Raw genomic sequence first — 21,043 nt, forward strand, 5'->3', positions numbered from 1 at the left:
GCCCACAGAAACTGAGATGGCAATGGAGAAGTTTGAATCTGGCAAGGTAAACCCATCTCCCCGTAGTTTTTGGGGGTGGAAAAGCAATGGAAGGCAGACTCTGGGTCTCCCTGGGAGAGGATACTGCGACTGGAGCTGCTCTGCAAGAAGCAGAGGGGAACGGCAGGTGGGGAGGCACCTCTGCCACTCTGCTTCTCATCCCTGGCCCACAGAAACTGATATGGCAGTGGTGATGATTGAATCTGGGAAGGTAAACCCATTTCCCCGTAGTTCTTGGGGGTGGAGAAGGAGTGGAGGGGAGGCTCCAGGTCTACCTGGGAGAGGATACTGGGAATGGAGCTCCTCTGCAAGAAGCAGAGGGGAATGGCAGGTGGGGAGGCAGTTCTGCCACTCTGCTTCTCATCCCAGGCCCACAGAAACTGAGATGGCAATGGTGAAGATTGAATCTGGCAAGGTAAACCCATCTCCCTGTAGTTTTTGGGGGTGGAAAGGCAATGGAGGGCAGGCTCCAGGTCTACCTGGGAGAGGATACTGGGCCTGGAGCTCTTCTGCAAGAAGCAGAGGGGAACGGCAGTTGGGGACACACTTCTGCCACTCTGCTTCTCATTCCTCGCCCATAGAAACTGAGATGGAAATGGTGAAGATTGAATCTGGGAAGGTAAACCCATCTCCACGTGGTTCTTTGGGTTGGAGGAGCAGTGGTGGGCAGGCTCCAGGTCTTCCTTGGAGAGGACCATGGGACTGGATCTCCTCTGCAGGAAGCAGAGGGGAATGGCAGGTGGGGAGGCAGTTCTGCCACTCTGCTTCTCATCCCTGGCCCACAGAAACTGAGATGGCAATGGTGAAGATTGAATCTGGGAAGGCAAACCCATTTCCCCGTAGTTCTTGGGGGTGGAGGAGCAGTGGAGGGCAGGCTCCAGGTCCACCTGGGAGAGGATAGTGGGACTGGAGCTCCTCTGCAAGAAGCAGACTGGACTGGCAGGTGGGAAGGCATTTCTGCCACTCTGCTTCTCATCCCAGGCCCACAGAAACTGAGATGGCAATGGTGAAGATTGAATCTGGGAAGGTAAACTCTCTTTCCTCTAGAGGGAAGGTGGAAAGGTTTGTGAAAGTTGTGTATTTTCCAGTACCCAAGTGTTCTAATTGTGCAGAGCTGACACTGTCTGACTTGAAGTCACTTTGTAGAAGCAGGTAGGTGGCCATCACGGCATCAAATGTCCTCTGTGTTACTGACTCGTGGATCTGATGCTCGGTGTAGCCCATGTCACACATTATGGTGACAACCAGTGGGTCTAGGTGATTGGGCAGTGGCTCATCCTGATACAGGGAGCCTTCCTCAATCGGAGCCAACCATGGGTGCACCATGACTTGTTGTATATTCGGCCTGTATTCTGGATTTACAGTTAAGAACTGGGAAATGATGCTTTGTCCTTTTGCACTCAAGTGAAATGGTATCTCATACCTGCCGTGCACAATTGCTTCACGTAGCTGGTTGCTATTGCTCCCTTGAAAAGGGAATTGTCCCGTCACCATAAACAAAAGTATTGTGCCCAGACACCACACATCGACCTTGAAGCCATCATACGCTTTCTTCAAGTAGATCTCAGGGGCACGGAAGACATAGGCTCCTCGGACTTCTGTGAGCAACTGCCCTGGGGCAACTCTTACACTTAACCCAAAGTCGCTGACTTTGGCATTGCCATATTCATCCAGTAGGATGTTGTCAGGCTTTAGGTCGAGGTGCGCAATCCAGTTGACATGGCAGTACTGCACAGCACTTAATATCTGCTGCAGAAGCTTTCTGGCTTCGTTCTCAAAAAGGCAGCGTGAATTTTGGATCCAGGTCTGTAGGTTTCCCTTGGTGGCCATTTCCATGACCAAGTATGTGTGTTCCTCTCCCTGGATCACTTGGTACACCCTGATCAGGTGGGGGTGACTCAGGGACTTAACAATGTCCACCTCATTTTCTACCAGTATGGGGTAGTCTCTTGTCTGCAGTACTTTCACTGCTACCTCTTTGTCTGTGAGGTGGTGACAGGCCTTCTTCACATGCCCATAGGTGCCAGAGCCAATGGTGTGATATACATAGTATTGGCTGGTAAGGGCCTCCTCGTCTTGGGAGGAGAATGTGGTACATTCGCTGTGACTTAACTCCATATTGTTGATGGGACAGCTAGGGAAATGTATTGGGTCGTGAATCTTAAGTAGACTTATCTGGATATATACGCCAGGTAACAAATCTTAAACTTAGCTAAATAATAGGGTAGGTATGTAATCTTAAACTTAGATAAAGCAATGTGGTGGGTATTAAATCTTAATTAAACTTAGCTAAATCATTTCAACAATAGCTCAGCTTAGCACAGTATAACCTCCAGAATAATGGAAATTCCCCCAACCGACACCACCCCAAGCCTCCCTCCCTCCCCCCCACCCCCACCCCCAAATGAAAGCTTCAACCTCGCTCAGGTTTCAGTGCAGCCTTTTGTCTGATCGCAGGAGTTCAGTCGGATTGCTCAGCACCACAAGGGAGGAAGGAACCGCCTTCTGCAACTGCAGCCTGGCCTCGGAATGACAGGTGAGGAAATGGGCCAATCACAGGCAGGCCCGTGACAACACCGAGGGATGGACCAATCACAGGCGGTACCGGTGACATCGGCCCCCGTGGCGGTCTTGCGCCTAGGCCTCGAGCACCAGCTGTCAAGGACGCGAGGGCCCGAGGACCGCCGCCAAGCACGCGAGGTGGACGCCGCGGTCACCCGCGTGGCCCGAGGTGGATGCCGCGGTCACACGCGAGGCCCGAGGTGGACGCCGCGGTCACCCGCGAGGCCCGAGGTGGACGCCGCGGTCACCCACGTGGCTCGACATGGCTGCCGCGGTCACTCGCATGGCGGCATCTCAGGAACCCCGAGGACTGCGGCCCAGCGCCTCCAGGTCTCCCGCGCTGCAGGCCCAGGCCCTCGGCCTCCCCGTGGCAGGCGCCGCATCCGGGCCTCTCTGCGGTGGAGAGACTAACCACAGCTAAGCCACATTCCCAGCCCCCACTTCCAACCTGTCGCTGGTGAGTTGACCTAAGAGTCTCATGTACTTTCCTTCCTTTCTTTGCATGTCTTTCCATCTGGATCCTTAGCTCTCAGCCTCCTGAGATCTCCTCAGCTAGGATTAGAAGTATTACCAAGGCCCTGGGCTCTCTTGTTTTATTTTATTTTTCAGGGGGTGGGGTAGGGGGGTTGGGGCAGTCGTGGGGCTTGAACTCAGGGCTTGGGCTCTGTCCCTGAGCTTCTTTTTGCTCAAGGCTAGCACTCTGCCACTTGAACCACAGCGCCACTTCCAGCCTTTTCTGCTTATGTAGTGTAGATGAGTCAAACCCAAACTTTCATGCATGCTCGGCACACACTCTATTGTAAAGCCACATTCCCAGCCTCTAGATTTATTTTGGGACAGTACTGGAATTTGAAGTCAGGGCTCAGTGCTCTTTTGGAAAACATATATTTTTTATTAAGAAGTTGTACTTACAAAAAGGGGGATTTGATTCCAGATGTGGTCAATACAATGCATCTTGATTGATGGCACAGTTTCTGTCGTTCTCCATTTTTCTCTATCCCATCCCTACCCTCAAGTTGCTATTTTTTTTATATAGTTCACAATAAATATAATTTAATCTCAATTTTTCTGTCTCTATTTGTGTGCTCCCCACATGCATATTTCCATTTTGTTTTCATTCTCTCAAAGGGTTAGTTGTTCAAAGGAGTTACACCATTGGACTTATACGTGCAATTATGTACTCTGTCATCATCCTTCACTGATGAATATTCTAGATGTTTCTAAACTTTTCCTTGTACCCATATTTCTGTAATGTTCATCTCTGAAGTCTATCTTAGCACACTTTAGAAACTTGATTGGTAAGACAACTTCTTAGAAGATTTAAACCCTACACTAGTACCTTTCTGTGTGTTCACTAAAGCAGTGTGTCAATGCTCATGTCAGCCTTCCAAGACTGGTGGCTGCCTCATTGGCTGCCCGAGGCTCAATGCACTGGAAGGTGGTGTTCATCTTTATTGTGAAGAGAGGTGATAATGTAAGAAAGTGCTTAACGTTTCCCTGCCTGTCCCAATTGTCTGATAAATGACTGTGGTTAGTGCCATGGCCTTTATCCCTTGAATGGTCAGGAACTGATTTCTAGAGCCTGAGAGAAAATATAACTCAAGTTGATGGGATGGTGTAATGCTATTTTAGGTGGCACTGTTTTTAGGGTGCTCAGCTATTTAAGAGGAATATCAGATAGGACAGCAAGTTAGGAAAGTTTTGTTGTTGTTTGGTCAATCGTGAGGCTTGAACTCATGGCCTGGAGGATGTCCCTGAGCACTTTTTCTCAAGGCTAGTACTCTGCCACCTTGAGCCACAGCTCCAATTCTGGTTTGCTGGTAATTAATTGGAGATAAGAGTCTCTGGGACTTTCCTGAAATCGTGATCCTCAGCCTCCCGAGTAGCTAGGATGCCAGCTGTGACCACCAATGCCCTGCTGAAAGACTTTTTCAGATAGCAAAGGAAAAACAAATCAAGTATTATGCTCCAAATTTAGAACTTTTCTCTGTCTAGCTCTCGCAAAGGCTTTTTCAGTAATATAAAATCAATCTGGAGAAAAGTCAGTTGCCAGCAGCAACATGTTGACTTTGTTTTGTTTCTGTGTGTGTGTGTGCGTGCGTGTGTGTGTGTGTGTGTGTGTGTGTGTTGTATGTACCCACACAGGGCTTGTGATTCCATTTACCAAACCTCCCAACACTGCCACCTCTACACTCCCGGCCACAGTGGCAGCAAGTGTCACCACTGCTTGCACCGGCCCAGATGTGAACTCCTGTGGTCATCAGGATAGTTTGGGTTAGAGTGACTCCACCTGCAGCAGGCAACGTTTCCTGAGTCCCCATCTATTGGCTGATGTGGGAAATCATTGGCAAGGGAGCAAGCCAGGGAGGACAGCAGCAAGATGAGGCCCCTTCCTTCCCAGACAAGATGGAGATCCTGGACGAGTCCCTGGATAAGTCCCCCAGCTCTCACCTGTCAGAAATGAATAGAAAAATGGTGCAGAACTGTTTGAGGCACTTTCCTTCCTGTCCTCCCCCCCACACCCCCCGTCTGAGCTAGGCAGCACACTGAGTGGAGGGGTCTGCTTGGTTTCATCCCATCCCAGGAACTATGTGTCCCTTCTCCTGGTTGCTAAGGAGTCAGGATCACATCTTTCTAAACAGTCAGTTACCAGGGCAATAGAGTCATAGAAGGAAGACAGCATTCTCAGTGCTGGACGGCCCCTAGGAAGGAGGGGGAGTACTTTGGGAGGCAATTGTGCAGAAAGAAATACCGTCATTACCTGGTAATGAAACTGTAACTCCACTATACATCACCTTTGTCATTATAACAACAACAACAACAAGACAAACAAACAGGAGTGGGCTGGGAATGTGGCTCAGTGGTAGAGTGCTTGCCTCGCATGCATGAAGCCCTGGGTTCGATTCCTCAGTACCACATACACAGAAAAAGCTGGAAGTGGTGGTGTGGCTCAAATGGTAGAGCACTAGCCAATTACAGTTGTTAAAATGAGCGGAGAGCTGGTGGCTTACCCCTGCAGCTCAAGCTACACAAAAGACAGAACTTGAAGCTCTCAATTCTAAGCCAACACACACAGAAAAGTCCAGTAGGAATTACTGAGTGTGTGTGTGTGTGTGTGTGTGTGTGTGTGTGTGTGTGTGTCAGTCCTAGGTCTTGAATTCAGACCTTGAAACAGAAGTATTTTGATTACAGGTAACACTCGACTACCTGCTCTCTTTTGGAGGTTAAATGGAGATGATTCTCATGGACTTACCTGCCTGAGCTGTTTTCGAATCCCAGTCTTCCAATTTCAGGCACTGTTGTAGTGACCTTACCTTCATAGGAGATGAGCCACCAACGAAACCCAAAACAAGCAAAGAACCCCAGAAGCTGAGCTGTGGCTCAAAGAATGGAGCCTGCAGCAAAAACTCCGGGACATTAACCCGGTCGTAAGTTCAAGCCCAATGACCAACACAAAAAGAACAAGAAGAGGACAGGAGGAGGATAAAGAGGAAGAGGAGGAGGAGGAGGAGGAGGAGGAGGAGGAGGAGGAGGAGGAGGAGGAGGAGGAGAACAAGAACAAGTCCTTGCTGGGACTACACCCTGATTTCAAGGCCTATGAACAGCACCAAAAAAATAAATACATAGCTGACTGTAATCGTAGCTACTCAGGAGGTTGATTTCTGAGGATTGCAGCTGGAAGCTAATCTGGGCAGGGAAGTCATGAGACCCTTATTTCCAATTAACCATTTAAAAAAAAAGCCAAAAGTGAAGGTGCAGTTCAAGTGGTAGAGCTTTAGCCTTGAGTGAAAAAGCTCAGAAACAGCACAGAGTCCCCGAGTTCAAGCCCCAGGACAGCACAAATACAAAGATAATGTTATCTGCACATAAGGATAATTATACTCCTTCCTATCTACATACTTATGTTTCAATTGTCAAATTGACCGTGCTAGCAACACCAGTACAGTGCAACTTAAAAGTGCTGAGAGTAGATATATTCATTGTGTTGCTGATCTTAGGATATAAATACATGTGGTTTCACCATTATAAGCGGAATATTGGCTCTATACTTTTTATGTGTACATTTTTTTACTCAGTCACCCTCACCATTTTCCCTACCTCTAGCACTGGACACATTATCCAACACAGACTGTACTTTCTGTATGTTGTCATCACTATTTTTTTAGTACATTCTCCAGTAAGACTGGAATCTGGCACAACAGCCACCTTTTTCTCTAGGTGTCATACTATCTCTTTGCATACGTGATAGCTTTTAATAAAAACAGAATATTTAAAATGACATAGTGTAGCACCTGTGGACAAAACTTGTTTATTTCTTTAGCTACTTAAAGACTATTGTGGAGAATTCTGCTTTTCTACAGAGCTGTTCCAAGGGCCAAACCTAAGCACGCACACAGGCTCATCAGGGTTTGCCTAGCAAGGTGCTACTTCTATTGCCCTCACTACACTGAGAAATGCCACTAACACTAGCTGATTGTTGTCTTGTTTGTGGGAGGAAAATGGGAGCTAGGAAGATGGAGACTTTTCTCCCCAGGATGTCTTCGAACTGCAAACCTCAGATCTCAGCCCCCGAGTAGCTAAGATTACAGGTGCCCTGTGTGAATACAGTTCTTTTTAGACCATGCCATCCCTTTCCTTTCTTTCCCTCTCCTGTCATTTCCCACTAGTTGCATGGTTCATTTCACCCCACACATTTTTATGGCTTGGGCTGGTGGGGGGGGGCCTTCTATAAATTAGAGATTCTAGAGAGTGGGGACTGGGGTTGGGGGTGGGGTGGATAGGAAAAAGCTGTGAGCCTTGGGCTGAAGAATCCAGAGTAGTGAGAGGCCAGGTACATACTTCAGGCTGGGCCAGACCAAGGAAGGCCTTGAATGCCAGAGTAGCTCATCACAGTCTTCGCCCTCGTTAGCTCTTGATCGTCCTCCCTTCCCTTCCCTTCCCTTCCCTTCCCTTCCCTTCCCTTCCCTTCCCTTCCCTTCCCTTCCCTTCCCTTCCCTTCCCTTCCCTTCCTTTCCCTTCCCTTCCCTTCCCTTCCTTCCTTCCTTCCTTCCTTCCTTTCCCTCCCTTCCTTCCTTCCTTCCTTCCCTCTTACTTTCCTTCCTTCCTTCCTTCCTTTCCCGTCCTTCCTTCCTTCCTTCCTTTCCCTTCATTCCTTCCTTTCCCTTCCTTCCTTCCTTCCTTCTTTCCTTCCTTCCTTTCCCTTCCTTCCTTTCTTCTTTCCTTCCTTCCTTCCTTCCTTCCTTCCTTCCTTCCTTCCTTCCTTCCCTTTTCCTCCATCCTTCTTCTTTCTTCCCTCCTTTTTTTCTTCCTTCTATTTTTTTCTTCCTTTCTTCCTCTCAATCTTTCTGCATTTGTGCGCACATGCTCGTGCTGGTTCTGATGCTTGAACTCAGGGCCTGGGTGCTGTCCCTGACCTCTTCAGTTTAAGGCTAGTGCTCTATTACCCTGAGTATAAGTCGCTGGGGTTTTTCCCAGGTCAGAATTCTAGGCTGTAAACATGAGATTCTAAGACTCGAGAGTCAGTCTCCACTGTTGCTCCTGGCCTTTGCCTGTCAATCTGGACTTACAGTAGACTCATGGCTTTGGGTGTGGGCGTCCATGTGTGTGGTCTTGTGTCCCCTGCCTTATCAGGCTGGCCCAGAGGTGGTCAGTCCTTGCTTGTCCTGTGGCTGGCTGATGGGAGCAGTTTGGCCTTCCCAAGGTGCCTTTGAGGGGCAGGTAGGAAGGCACATGTAGAGAAAGGCAGCAACCCAGAAGATGCCCACATCTCTTTTTTAATGTAGTGTTGGTCCTGGGACCTGAAATCAGGGCTTGGGTGCTGTTCCGTAAGCCACAGCTCCACATCCAACTTTTTGGTAGTTTATTGGAGATAGAGTCTCATGGATTTGCCAGCCCAGGCTAGCTTTGGACTGTGACCCTCAGATCTCAGCCACCTAAGTAGCTATGATTATAGACATGAGCCACCAGTGCCTAGCTTCCCAGATCTCTTTGATTGGGGAGGAATGGGCCTGTGGCGTGAGCCTGCAGCCTCCACTGAATGGCAGGTTGTTTGGTGCTATCTCTGGAGTTGAGGCCTCATTGCATCTGGAGGTATGAGAGCCCCATGCACAGGACTTCTGAGGCCTCATCTGCTCAGAAGACTGAGCCCCACTGTGATTGGTGAAGCCACACCCATCCAGTGTTTTTACATCGTCTGGAAGGTGCTCATCTCGTCCTGGAATGAGGTTGCCTGTCCTCCAGGAAGCACATAGCCATCAACAGTGAAGATAGTATCAATTTCCTTTATCCACAAAGCTGTGTGTGTGTGTGTGTGTGTGTGTGTGTGTGTGTGTGTGTGTGTGTGTGTGTGTGTGTGTAGAGAGAGAGAATATATGTGTACCCATGTGTGTGCACACCTATCCTGGGGCTTGAACTGAGGGCCTCTCCTTCTTCCTTAGCTTTTCCTTTTCTTTGGTTTTTGTTGCTTGTGGGGCTTGAACTCAGGGCCTGGGTGCTGACCCTGAGCTCTTTTGCTCAAAGCTAGCACTCTACTACTTTAAGCCACAGCACTCCTTCTGGTTCTCTGGTGGTTAATTGGAGATGAGCGTCTCAGACTTTCCTGCCCAGCCTGGATTCGAACTACCATCTTTGGACCTCAGCCTCCTGAGTAGCTAGGATTGCAGGCATGAGCCATTGTATCACAGGAGGTTTCAGAGCTGAGAAAACTGAGGATCAGGGGGATTAAGTTGTGACTAGTGTGCAGCTAAGAAATCTGTGGCTAGAGACTGCTCTAAGTCACCACACTGTTCTGGATGCTATGATCCAGTTCATTACATAGTTGATTACTGGCTGGGAACGTGGCTTAGTGGTAGAGTGCTTGCCTAGCATGCATGAAGCCCTGGGTTTGATTCCTCAGCACCACATAAACAGAAAACGCCAGAAGTGGCACTGTGGCTCAAGTGGTAGAGTGCTAGCCTTGAGCAAAATAAACTCAGGGACAGTGCCCAGGCCCTGAGTTCAAGACCCAGGACTGACAAAACCACAACAAACAAACCAGAAAAAGGTTGAATGTTGTATCCCCGCCACTCAGAACCTAGGACCCCGCTCACCTGGCCTCCTCACCACACAGGGCCAGCTGATAAAGCCCCCCCCCCCAATTCAGCAATCTCTATCAGGCTCTAGCAGGCCCAGGGGTCCCTTGATCTGGTTGCCCCCTGCACCCCCAGGGTGGGGCTTTCCTAGCAGTCAGCTGCCTCCTGGTCTACCCAAGATAAGAAGAGCTGCAGGCAGAGTGGGTGGGAAACTTCTAGAAGTGTAGTAGACACGGGGTGGTGGTGTGGGGTGGTGGTGTGGGGTGTTGGGGCCTTTGTAGGCCCAAGCACAGAGGCCTCTGAAGCCCAGAGAAGGTGTCATTGTACCGTCTGTGCTTGTTGGTCTTGGCTGTGTACTCTGTGCCCCAAGTTCATGTTGTGATTCCTGATTTCAACCTGGTCTTAAAATTGTTTTTTCTTTAGGGCTGGTCCTAGGGCTTGAACTCAGGGCCTGGGCTCTGTCTCCGAGCTTTTCTTGCTCAATGCGAATGCTTTAGTACTTTCGCCACAGCTCCACTTCTGGCTTCTTGGGTGGTTAACTGGTGATAAGAGATATTACAGAGTTTCCCTCTAGGCTGGCTTTGAACTGTGATCTTCTGATCTTAGCTTCCTGAGTGAGGCTAAGTGAATCATCAGAGCCTGGTCCAACCTAGTCCTCTTACAGGAAAGAAACAATCCCTAAGAAGCTCCAGTGGACAGGCAGACAGAGAGACAGGCAGGCAGACAGGCTGATGGCAGGATAGATGGACTGGACATTCTCAGTCCCCACATCTAACCACGAGTGGATTGGCAGAGCCTGGTTTCTGCCTCCTAAGCCTGAACACCCACAGCACACATGCCTACTGGGGGCACACAGGTCTGCAGGATTCCTCCCCCACCCCAATTCCCCTATGTTTCCAGGGCAAGGCAGGGCAGGGCCACCAGGCCAAGCCAAGACTTGTTTACGTGTCTAAAGTTCAGAAGCTGCCTGCCATGGAGCCGGAGTTGCTGGCCATGGCTAGCTGTGTCCCCAGCTGAAAGATAAACTATGATGAGGGGGAGCCGGACACCCCAGGAGTGGGTGGATGAGAACATCACTCCTCTAGATCTCTCTGGTTAAATCCCCTGTCAGCTCTATTGCTGGGACCTACCAGACTCCTTTGGGCTTCTCCTAGGGGCTATCCACCCCTCAATCTCTTCCTTCACCCTCTCCCCTTTCTGCTACACCTATCCATTTATTTGTGGGTGGGGAGAGGATGCTGGTACTTGGGCTTGAACTCAGGCCTTATACCTCTGCTTAGCTTTTTCCACTCAAGGCTGGCATTCTACCCTCTAAGCCATACTTCTACTTGTGGGTGTTTGTTTTTCACTGGTTCATTGGAAATAAGGCTCCTGGGGAATTTTCTGCAGTCCACAGATTTCTACCTACTGAGTAAGCTAGGACTACAGGTATGAGGTACTGGTACCCAATTCCATCTCCTTCCTTCCTTCCTTCCTTCCTTCCTTCCTTCCTTCCTTCCTTCCTTCCTTCTTTCTTTCTTTCTTTCTTTCTTTCTTTTTTTCTTTCTTTCTTTTTTTCTTTCTGTTCTGTGTATGGATCCTGGGACTTGAACTCAGAGCCCAGGTGCTGTCCCTGAGCTTCTTTGCTCAAGCTAGTGCTCTACCACTTGAGCCACAGCTTCACTTCTGGCTCTTTTGGTGAGGCAAGAGTCTCAAGGAATTTTCCGGCCCAGGATAGCTTTGAACCGTGATTCTCAGACCTCAGCTTCCTGAGTAAGGATGATAGGTATGAGCCACCAGTGCCCGGCTTCCATTGTTTGTTTTAGACCCGGACATGTTTGTACTTCACCTTGCCTCAGTTTCCCTATCTGTAAAAAAGGGCAGGGAGCAGTGGACAGGCTCAGGTGTGGCCACGATGTCAGAGGGTGGGTGGGGTGGAAAGGACCCCATGGTGGGAGGAGCCCCTATTTCTAGGGATTGCCATACTCCACATCCCCTTCACCTATCCCCCCAACTGTTTCCCACACTTGGTTCTCCTTTGCACCACTCTTTGCCCATCCTCAGGTAATGGAACCGTGAGTCACCCTGGGGCTTCTAGTGTGGGTGTGGTGGCAGGATTTGTCACTGGAATCTGTTAGAATGCTGGCTTTTCAGTACTGGAACCCGAAGCACAGACAAAGCCCTCTTGGCTGTGTTGGCCTCAAGGGAATTTGCCGTCATTTTTTATCTGTCCCCAGCGGGGCTCTGGATCCTGTTCACCTTCTCTCTCTCTCTCTCTCTCTCTCTCTCTCTCTCTCTCTCTCTCTCTCTCTCTCTCTCTCTCTCTGTCTTTTCCGCTCTTTCTCATCTTGCTATCTAAGCACTGTCCATGGCTTCTTTTGCTCAAGGCTAGCACTCTACTTTTGAGCCACAGCACCACTTCCGGATTTTTTCTATATATGTGGTGCTGAGGAATTGAACACAGGGCTTCATATATACAAGGCAAGCACTCTACCACTAGGATGTATTCCCAGCCCCCATGTTAGTGTTTTTTAGCATCACAGGAAGGTTAACACACACACACACACACACACACACACACACACACACATCCTGTGATCAGAATTTTCAAAACACACATATCAATGGACGTGGTCTCCAGAGGTACATGTGCACACACATGAACCAACACAACACAACCAACACAAGTGTGCACACATTTCCCAATGTATCAGCATAGAAAAGTGTTGGAAACAGTCATGCCAGGTATTTAATTCATGTCACGTTCTCCGACTGGGAAATGACAGCCCTGTCTCATTATCCTCCTTTATAAATTAGAAATCGCAAATCTTGGAGTTGGAGGCGTGGCTCAGTTAGTAGAGGGCCAGCCAAGGATCAGGTATCAAGTCCCAGTCTCAGATCTTAAAAAAAAGAAAAAGAAATTATCACATAGGTTTATGATGAGAATTTACCTAGTTAATGATTGTAAATCATTTGACACATAAAACTCAAATTCTTAGAGCATGATGCAATAGTAAATTTGTAGCTAGCCCCCCCCCACCAAAAAATATATATATTTTCATTGAAATTAAGGCTGATTCCTTTGCCTGTCTTTGCTACCCTCTGGTGGCCATAGTTGAGAATGCACATATTGCAAGGCTTGACTTCTTTGCTTTTAATCTTTTTTTTTTTTTTTTTTTTTTTTTTTTTTTTTGCCAGTACTGGGCCTTGGACTCAGGGCCTGAGCACTGTCCCTGGCTTCCTTTTTGCTCAAGGCTATCACTCTGCCACTTGAGCCACAGCGCCACCTTTGGCCATTTTCTATATATGTGGTGCTGGGCAATCAACCCAGGGCTTCATGTATACAAAGCAAACACTCTTGCCACTAGGCCATGAGTAAAGCTCTACTACTTTCTGTCTTGTTAGTGGTTAGAGATAAGAGTCTCATGGACTTTCCTGAACAGGCTGGCTTTGAACCGCAATCCTCAGATTTCAAGCCTATCTGCAGTGCCCTAGGCTTTCCATGGAACTCTTATCTCCTATTAACCACCAAAAAGGAAAAAAAAAAAAAAAAAAGAACAGACAGAAGTTGAGCTGTGACTCAAGTAGTAGAGCCTGTTAACCTTGTGGAGGGAAAAAAGAAACTGAAACAAAGTATCCATGTGGGGCTGGGGATATGGCCTAGTGGCAAAAGTGCTTCCCCTTATACATGAGGCCCTGGGTTCAATTCCCCAGCACCACATATATAGAAAATGGCCAGAAGTGGCGCTGTGACTCAAGTGGCAGAGTGCTAGCCTTGAGCAAAAAGAAGCCAGGGACAGTGCTCAGGCCCTGAGTCCAAGCCCCAGGACTGTCCAAAACAAAAACAAAAACAAAAAGTATCTATGCTCTGATTTCAAGCCCCTGAGCTTCCACAAGAGAGAGAGAGAGAGAGAGAGAGAGAGAGAGAGAGAGAGAGAGAGAGAGAGAGAGAGAGAGAGCTCTGCCTTCTTACCCGCTCATGCTGCTTGCCCTCCATCTTCTCCTTAAAATATAAGACAAAAAGCAGAGTTTTTATACATTCATCACACATCCAATGGTCAGGTTAATAGGACATTTTTGTTTGTCTGGGTTTTTTTTTCTGTTGTTGTAGGGCTTGAACTCAGGGCCTGAGCACTGTCCCTGGCTTCTTTTTGCTCAAGGCTAGCACTCTACCACTTTGAGCCACAGCACCGGATTTTTCTGTTTATGTGGTGCTGAGGAATCGAACCCAGGGCTTCCTGCATGCTAGGCAAGCACTCTACCACGAGGCCACATTCCCAGCCCTAGGATTAACATTTATATCAACCACTTGATGGTTCAAATTAAAAAGTGTTTACAATTTAAGGGACTAAAATCTGAGTTGTCATAACTCAGCTACTTATTAGCTCTGAGACTTTGGGCACCTTATGTAACCTTAGTGAGCACCTTGGTCACCTGAGGAGTCAGAGTAACAACTCCCTGGTGGGTCAGAGATGGTAGGAATTGCTACCGAGTGGCGCAGCTGTGGGTAACACACGAAGAACATTGTGGCAGTGATGGCTCTGAATGGCTTATTAAATTTGGTCCCTCTGGTGGCCTGATAGTCCCATCCTAACTCATTCTCATGCAGTCAAGATTCCCGTTACATTTTCAGTTACTTCACAGTCACGGGCAAGACTGGCCCAAGGGTGACAAATCAACGTTTGCTTCTGATGCTCGCACCCCACCCCCACCCATCTGAGATCACAGTGCTTCTCGTCTCCAGAGTCCTGCACTCACTTCGGGGGCACAGACGCTGGCATTGGGACGAGATGGAGGTCAGCAGGACCAGGATGTCGCTGGTGTGTGCCTGTTTAATGACCACGTCGCAAAGAGAGCTCCCCTTTCCAAGTGGGAGTTGCCAGTAGCCACTCCTAGCTTCTTTCCTAGGCTGTTCCCTTGATGGGAGGAGCTCAGGGATTGGAGGAGCAGGAGTGAGGACCTCGGGAGAGGGAGGATGGACTTTCCCAGGTCCTCTGCCTGCAGAATTCGCCTCTCCCTCCCTTGTGTCACCGCCGTGCATTCACCGCAGGCCATAGGTTTAAGAAGGACCAGCTCAGGAGTTTTGATTTTACCAAGAACGTGCTCCTTTGTCCTTAAATACAAACCTTAACTTCCACCACAGTGGCATCTTCGCTCTATTTGCCTAAAGATCTTCACATGGCGATCAAGGATTTAAGATTTATAGCATGTGCCTGCAAGTAGATATCCCTATATGGAGACAGTTATTATTTCCAGTCATTTAATATACATTCCATATTTTTGTCCATTTCTTATAGGATCCAGTTCATTATGAATTATAGGATTTGGTTTTATTCTCTTCCCAATTAAGTGTTCTTCTTATGTAAAATTAATAGGGTTATAGGGAAATGTAAATTTATGTAAATGCCATGCAAATGATAAGTCCCTGCACCACCGAGTTCACTATGGAACACAGGAGAGCAGGCAGGATCCTCTGTAGAGAAGCAAACATTAGCGGAACATACAGACTTTATGGCACAATTAATCACATGCAATATTATACCAGTGCTAGGCCAAAGTTCCAGTGAGTAAAGATGAATTATGACGCACGTAGACTTCCAGTCGATCAGCTGTCCTGGAGTTTGTGGGGCATAGAATTATTCCAGTGATGACCTAGGAGTTTGGGAGACAGGGGGTGTTGGGGTGGGGATGCAGAGGGGTGCAGTGTGAGTGGCAGTAGACTGAAAGGTTCTCATGGGAAAACCTCGAAGGCCCTCTATACTCCTGCGTACTCGTGGGTCTTTTCCACAGTCTTTATCATGCATTAGCAATTGCTGATGTTTAGTATTCTGTAATAAATCACCATGCACATGTTCATTGATTCAGTGGAGGTTTAATGATTACTTAATATGCACGAAATGGTACGCTAAGTACAAAAGGAAGGTCTTTGTTTTTATGAAGTTTGTGGATAACTAGAGAAATAAAACAGAGACATAGTTCATTAGAATTCATAGGAAAAGCCAGAATAGGTTCAAGGAGGCTTTGGGGAGGGGGAGGGTTGGATTGGGAGACTGGAAGGTAAATAGACTTTATCACCTTGATACACACAAAGGGTATTGTTAAAACTTTTTAGAAAGAACTCGTTTTTAGACTATATATCAAGCAATAGCCATGAAATTTCTATAGGTTTGACATTTTTTTGAAAGATTGTTTCCTTCCAATATCAAATATGCTCCATTAATTCTTCTTCTATGGTCTCTACATTCCATTTATTAGAGGGATGACTTTGAAAATCTACTCTATGTCTGGCATTAAAAGTTGTAAACATGAAAGTTAGTAAGGTAAAATAATTTCTGATTTTTGGAAGCATCTAAATCCTAGCAGTTCCTACCTGAATGTATGCATACTCACACTTAGACACATGCACATACATCCTATTTCAAGATGATGCAAGAATGCTGATATTTATTTTCTAGTGAATGTTTATTTTCTACTATCCTAAGGAATAGAAGACAAAATCCATCTACTCTTTTGAGTGGCCATAAATTAACTTTTAAATCTAAAACATTTTCCTGATTAGAAATTTCATGAAACTTAGTACTGAAGAGAGGTATCTTATTAAATCCCAAACTGGCTTTTTCACAATTAATGCGGGAAAACCAGGAGAATTCTTAGGAAAAATCAAGCACAGAACTATCAAGCCCATTCTGGCCAGAGTAATTCTCATTCTTTTCAGACAAGAAACAGAACTTCAAAACAAGAAATTGAAGTATATACAATTGTCAGGGGCTCACTATGTTCCAAAGCTATGAAGCAAGTTCTATAGTATCAAGTCAAATATTTAAAATGTCACAAAGGGGTAATAACAGGATTTAATCTTTTAAACAAAAGATATACTAAATGCATAGATTCTGGAGCATGTCATTTGAATCTGCTGAATGAAAGCTAATGAAAACAACAAAAGGAACCAGTTCACTAAGGATGAACTTAGTACCTTGAGGAATCGTTCCTTCATGGAAACTGCAAGGGTTTTGTGGATTTGCTGTTACCAGTAGCAGTGATAAGCTCCTCCCGGGGGTTCAGCCGTTCCTCTAGGAACACAGGCATCTTCATTTATGGCCATGAGGTGTTTGTTGTTGTCTGTTTTCTGTCCAGTGCTTAGAGACCTGGCTGAGTACTAGAGTCTTCGATGGAAATATCTGTGAGGGTTTCTCCCATTCTCTTTCCACACACACACGGCCAGTCAAGGGTCTCTGCACACTGCAGGACTCAGACCCAGTGTCCTTTGTCATCAGTTTGAACACACGTCCCCCCAGACACCTCTGACACTGCGCTCTCTCCTTGCTCAGTGCGGAGCCTTTACCTCCGGTATCCACTCAAGTTATCTCGCTGGAGCTGAGCAACGAACTTAGACCACGTAACAAGACCGAGTACTGACTAAGTTCTTCACATTCCCACATCTCCTGTGAGCCTGGGCCTGGCTGGGTAGCTCTAACGCCCAGCTTGGGATGAGGCTTTGACGTGGCTGCTCTTTGGATATTGTTGGGTGTGGTCACCCAGATGACAAATATTCTTTTTAGGTGGATTCACGGGGGCGCTGACTGTGAGACTGGGATTGAAGTAGCATCACTTCTGGGTGATTGACTGCTTTAGTCTTGTGGCACCTTAATTGTCAGGTTTTAGCTTTATTTTAGCTGCTAGGGCTCTTGAACTCCATCTGCCCAAATTCTATAGTAAACGTGTGTCTCTACCAGATTAAGATTACCTGCCAGTCCTTCTACCGTCTTACATTTTCAAACTCCTAATTCTGTCTTTAATTTTATCCTCTTTTGTTAAGAACTTTTAGCATATTCTACCCTTACGTACAACATTTAAATTTGCATTGTGCATTTTATCGTCACTTTCTCCCTGTTTTCTTCCCTCCCCATTCTGAACAGTTTGTAAACTATCACTCCTTTATCTGTTTAGCTTTCCCTAAGTCGGAACAAGTGTTGACCAAATAAAAAGTCTTGAATACACTAGGAAAAGATAAGTTCATGTAGCATGCCTCCGTGTGGGTGTGCATTAGTTGTCCTTTTTTTTTTTTAAGTGAGTGACAGCAGTCACGTGTATAAAGAAGGTAAAAGAGGAATTTCGTGAGGAACAAACGCGGACTGGCCCTTGGGGATGCCGAGGTGCCAGCAGGAGCTGGAGAGCTGCCAGTTGCTTCAACTACCCTCTTGAAAGAGGGGCCGGGGGTGGCGAGTCCGGGCCACGTGCGATTATCCAAATCCATGTCCGTGCTTTACAAATGGGCCGGAACGCGAAGACCTTGACGCTGCTCTTGTGGTACGGAAGCTAAAGTGGAATATTAAATATTCTAAGAGTAGGTCAGCCTTCACCCACGCATTTCCTTGTGGTCCAGCCCTGAGATGGTAGGGGGCAGAGGAGCCGGCAAGGGCGCGGCCGCCTCCTGGCCGTCCACGCGTGGTCTTCTGTGAAGGCTGACCTTCTGTGTTCACAGGTGAGGCTTCCTCTAAACCTACACCCGGCAAACGCCGGAGCGAGAGCTAGAAACGTCCATGCCGAATTCCCAGTCCACGCGGATGGGCAGGGCCTACAGGAATCATTCAGGACACACGGTCCCCACGCCTGGAGCACGCAGGGCAGGAGCAAAGCGGGGGAGCAGGGGCCCAGCGCCGTCCCACGCCAGCACCCGCCACACAGTTGCCCCTGCGTGCAGACAGTGCCGCCCCCGTCCCTGCCACCCGCGGGGGGGGGGGGGCACTGGCTCTAACACCCCGTCCTCCCCACAGTGGTTGAATGTTCCACCTAGATTCGTGGCGGCTGTAACATTTCTCTGCCGCCACTTCCAACAGGGCAGTGCCGGGGCTCTTCCAGGAACACGGGGATTGTCTGCCACTCTCTCTCAGGGCAAGAGCCCAAAGTCGTGGCTGAGATCCATCTTTTGACTAGAACAGCAATGAACAAGGCCCAAACACCCTCTATTGAAGTGGATCGACCCCCCAGCAGCCCATCCCCAGGCCAGCTGGCACTGTCAGGTTCCAGAGAAAAACCCAGCTCTACTCGGTCATTTCAGCTGCCAGTTTCTCCAAGGACTCAGGAAAGCACCAGCTGTCCAGTGGGAAGGTTCTAGAAATCAGCTAACCCTGAGCACATGCTGGAAAGTCTTTGCGATGTCTGCCATGGCAGAAGAGCAGGGTGAAATAACACACTTTCCCGGGCAGCTGGGAAGTCTGAGCCGGCTGGATGACGCTTGCGGTCCTGCGCGTCTGACACGTGGCGCAGACGTGTGGCCTAAGCGCAGGGCCAGGTCCACAAGGCGCAGCGGCTCGCTGGTCACTGTGGAGACAGACGGACGGCGGGCCTCATGCAGGTCGGGAAGAGTCTAACTTTCCTTGTGGTACGAAAGGGAAGAATCACCAGGCCACTGTCTCCTCCGACGCCCCAGGTCCGTCCACACCCCCCCCCCGTCCTCTTGAAGCCGCTTCCCCCGCTCCAGGCTCCTCGCTTCCCCTGCGGCGGCGCCCAGCCCGGGGAGACTGAGCTGACGCCCGCTCGCGCGCACGCCCGCTCTGCACGGCCGGAGCCGGGCATGCGAGGCCAGGAAAAAAATAATAAGTAAAGGTTGTTTTTTTTTTTTTAAACCAAGGTGAAAAAACCGGAACTGGTGACATTCAAATGTAAAAGAGCAAAATGGCTTTGGTGGGTTTCTATGTAATTACTTAGGTAAAGCAGGGTGAAGAAAGAGAGTCGTTCTTCCCGTCCCAGGAGGAGAGGGCCGGGTCCTTGGAGGGGTTTGAATTACCACCACGATTCGTTTCCTCCAGGGGACACTCTCCTGAGAACCTGCAGTGCCTGGGAGGGGAGGGGAGGTACCTGTGTGTGCACAGGTGTGCCAGGCGTGTGTGTGTGTAAGAGAGAGAGAGAGAAGAAGGAGGAGGAAGAGGATTAGGAGGAGGAGGAAGGTGAGGAGGAGGAGCCGCTTACTCCGGAGTCCCAGCCTGTCCTAGCGGGGCTGCGCCCCCCCCCCCCCCCTGCCCGCCCAGCCCCTGCTGCAGGGGCAGCTCTGACACCGGGCACAGCAGGGCGGGGCGCCACACAGCGCTCTGACACCATGGCTGTCACTCAAGGCATCATTAGTGACAAAGGGAGGCTGCCAGCTTGTTGTGTTGTCACCACACTGCCACCGAGGGGTGTAGAATGCCACCGAGGGGCACATGATCTCGGCAGCGGCGTGCGCCCGGCGAGGGACCGAGTGCCCTCACCGACAGCCGCATTCACAGTCCAGCAACCAGCAACACTCATTCCCAGCGCCCACCTGGCGTGGACCCCCAGGGAGCTCTGCAGAGATCACGGACCTGGACACCAAGTTGCAGGGGCCCAGAGAAAGCCGCGACCGCCTTGTGTGCAGGGCACCGAGCCCCAAATACACCGCAGGGACACCGGTGATCCCTTTTACTTTAGAAGCAGTAAGCTATTAACAACTTGCAGTGAACTGAAAGCTTTAACAACATAGGCTAATAAAAGCTAGACGGACACTGTCTATATCAGAAGAGCAGCACGGCCTTCGTCTGGGATTTAGCGTATAATCATGAACTAATGTTCACATCTTGGGTTTTAGCCGTGCAGGTGCAGATAACAGACGGGGAGCACCGAGTGAGTGAAGGGAGGCGGGAGTCCTCTGCCCGCCACCCTGAGGGCTTTCTGCTCTTCTTTGGTTGTTTTCCCAACGCCGGGTTGTGTATTCACGGAAGGACGGCAAGGCCAGCTAGGAAGTGTGTTCCACCGCCCAGCTGCTCCACAGGGCCTCTTCCCGCCCACGGGGAATGGGGAGGGGGGGAAGGAGCCGGCGCCCCGCAAATCCCTACTGGGGAGAAGGAGCCTTCAGTCTTCTGGTGAGGAAATCACGTGGGACAATTCCTGTCTGCTCCCTCTTCAAATGCCCTGTCTCCTCACCACTCAGCAGAGGGGCAGGATGGCTGCTAAGATGGGCAGATAGGCCAGGGCGGGGCAGCCTGTGGGGTCGCACTCTGGCACACCGCCCCCCCCACCCCGTGGAGACCTGTGTGGGGTGCCCCATGCTGCAGTGGAGAGAACAGGTGTATTTTTAGGGGAAGGGCAGCAAAGAACTATTAGAAAGTCCATATGGCCTAGATATATGTCACAGTTTCAGTTTCACTTAAAAACACAGTTAATATTTTTATCTCCATCTGTTTCATTTCTATATTTACTTTTCCTTTGATTATAAACTTGAAAGTGAGCTCTGCTTCGCTGGGAAGAGCTTGGTCTCGGGGCAGAGATGATAAAGATGGTTAACCTACTTTCGTCAACTCTGATTTCCTCAACCCACCCCGATCTGTCGCCATCGGGACGAATTTTAAAGTCTGCACTGCAGGTGTTTTTACTCAGGC

The 21,043-nt window shown here is 48.8% G+C and overlaps 1 protein-coding gene and 1 long non-coding RNA gene across 2 annotated transcripts; one reads left to right on the forward strand and one right to left on the reverse strand.

The window, feature by feature from the left end:
- Positions 1-603: 603 nt before the first annotated feature.
- Positions 604-2,157, reverse strand: LOC125345450 (sperm motility kinase Z-like). Its single transcript, XM_048337606.1, has 3 exons — positions 1,159-2,157; positions 869-926; positions 604-623 (listed from the first exon to the last, which is right to left on the reverse strand). Exons 1-3 carry the CDS (start codon positions 2,155-2,157, stop codon positions 604-606), a joined length of 1,077 nt encoding a protein of 358 aa, XP_048193563.1.
- Positions 2,158-4,177: 2,020 nt separating this feature from the next.
- LOC125345457 lies at positions 4,178-19,992 on the forward strand. Its single transcript, XR_007209734.1, has 3 exons — positions 4,178-4,310; positions 14,527-14,532; positions 19,982-19,992. It is a non-coding gene; the product is annotated as an uncharacterized LOC125345457 (long non-coding RNA).
- Positions 19,993-21,043: the final 1,051 nt, after the last annotated feature.

The sequence above is a fragment of the Perognathus longimembris genome, unplaced genomic scaffold (genome assembly GCF_023159225.1).
Source record: "Perognathus longimembris pacificus isolate PPM17 unplaced genomic scaffold, ASM2315922v1 HiC_scaffold_5664, whole genome shotgun sequence".
Classification (NCBI taxonomy): Eukaryota; Metazoa; Chordata; class Mammalia; order Rodentia; family Heteromyidae; genus Perognathus; species Perognathus longimembris.

What these genes read in the sequence shown, in the direction of transcription:
- LOC125345450 (XM_048337606.1), bottom strand. Translation starts at nt 2,157, where the DNA reads ATGGAGTTAAGTCACAGCGAATGTACCACATTCTCCTCCCAAGACGAG. An exon ending in GTGACTTCAAGTCAGACAGT is followed by an intron (nt 927 to 1,158) that starts GTCAGCTCTGCA and finishes ATCCTCTCCCAG; the next exon opens with GTGGACCTGGAGCCTGCCCT. An exon ending in CAAGAACTACGGGGAAATGG is followed by an intron (nt 624 to 868) that starts GTTTGCCTTCCC and finishes TTTCCATCTCAG; the next exon opens with TTTCTATGGGCGAGGAATGA.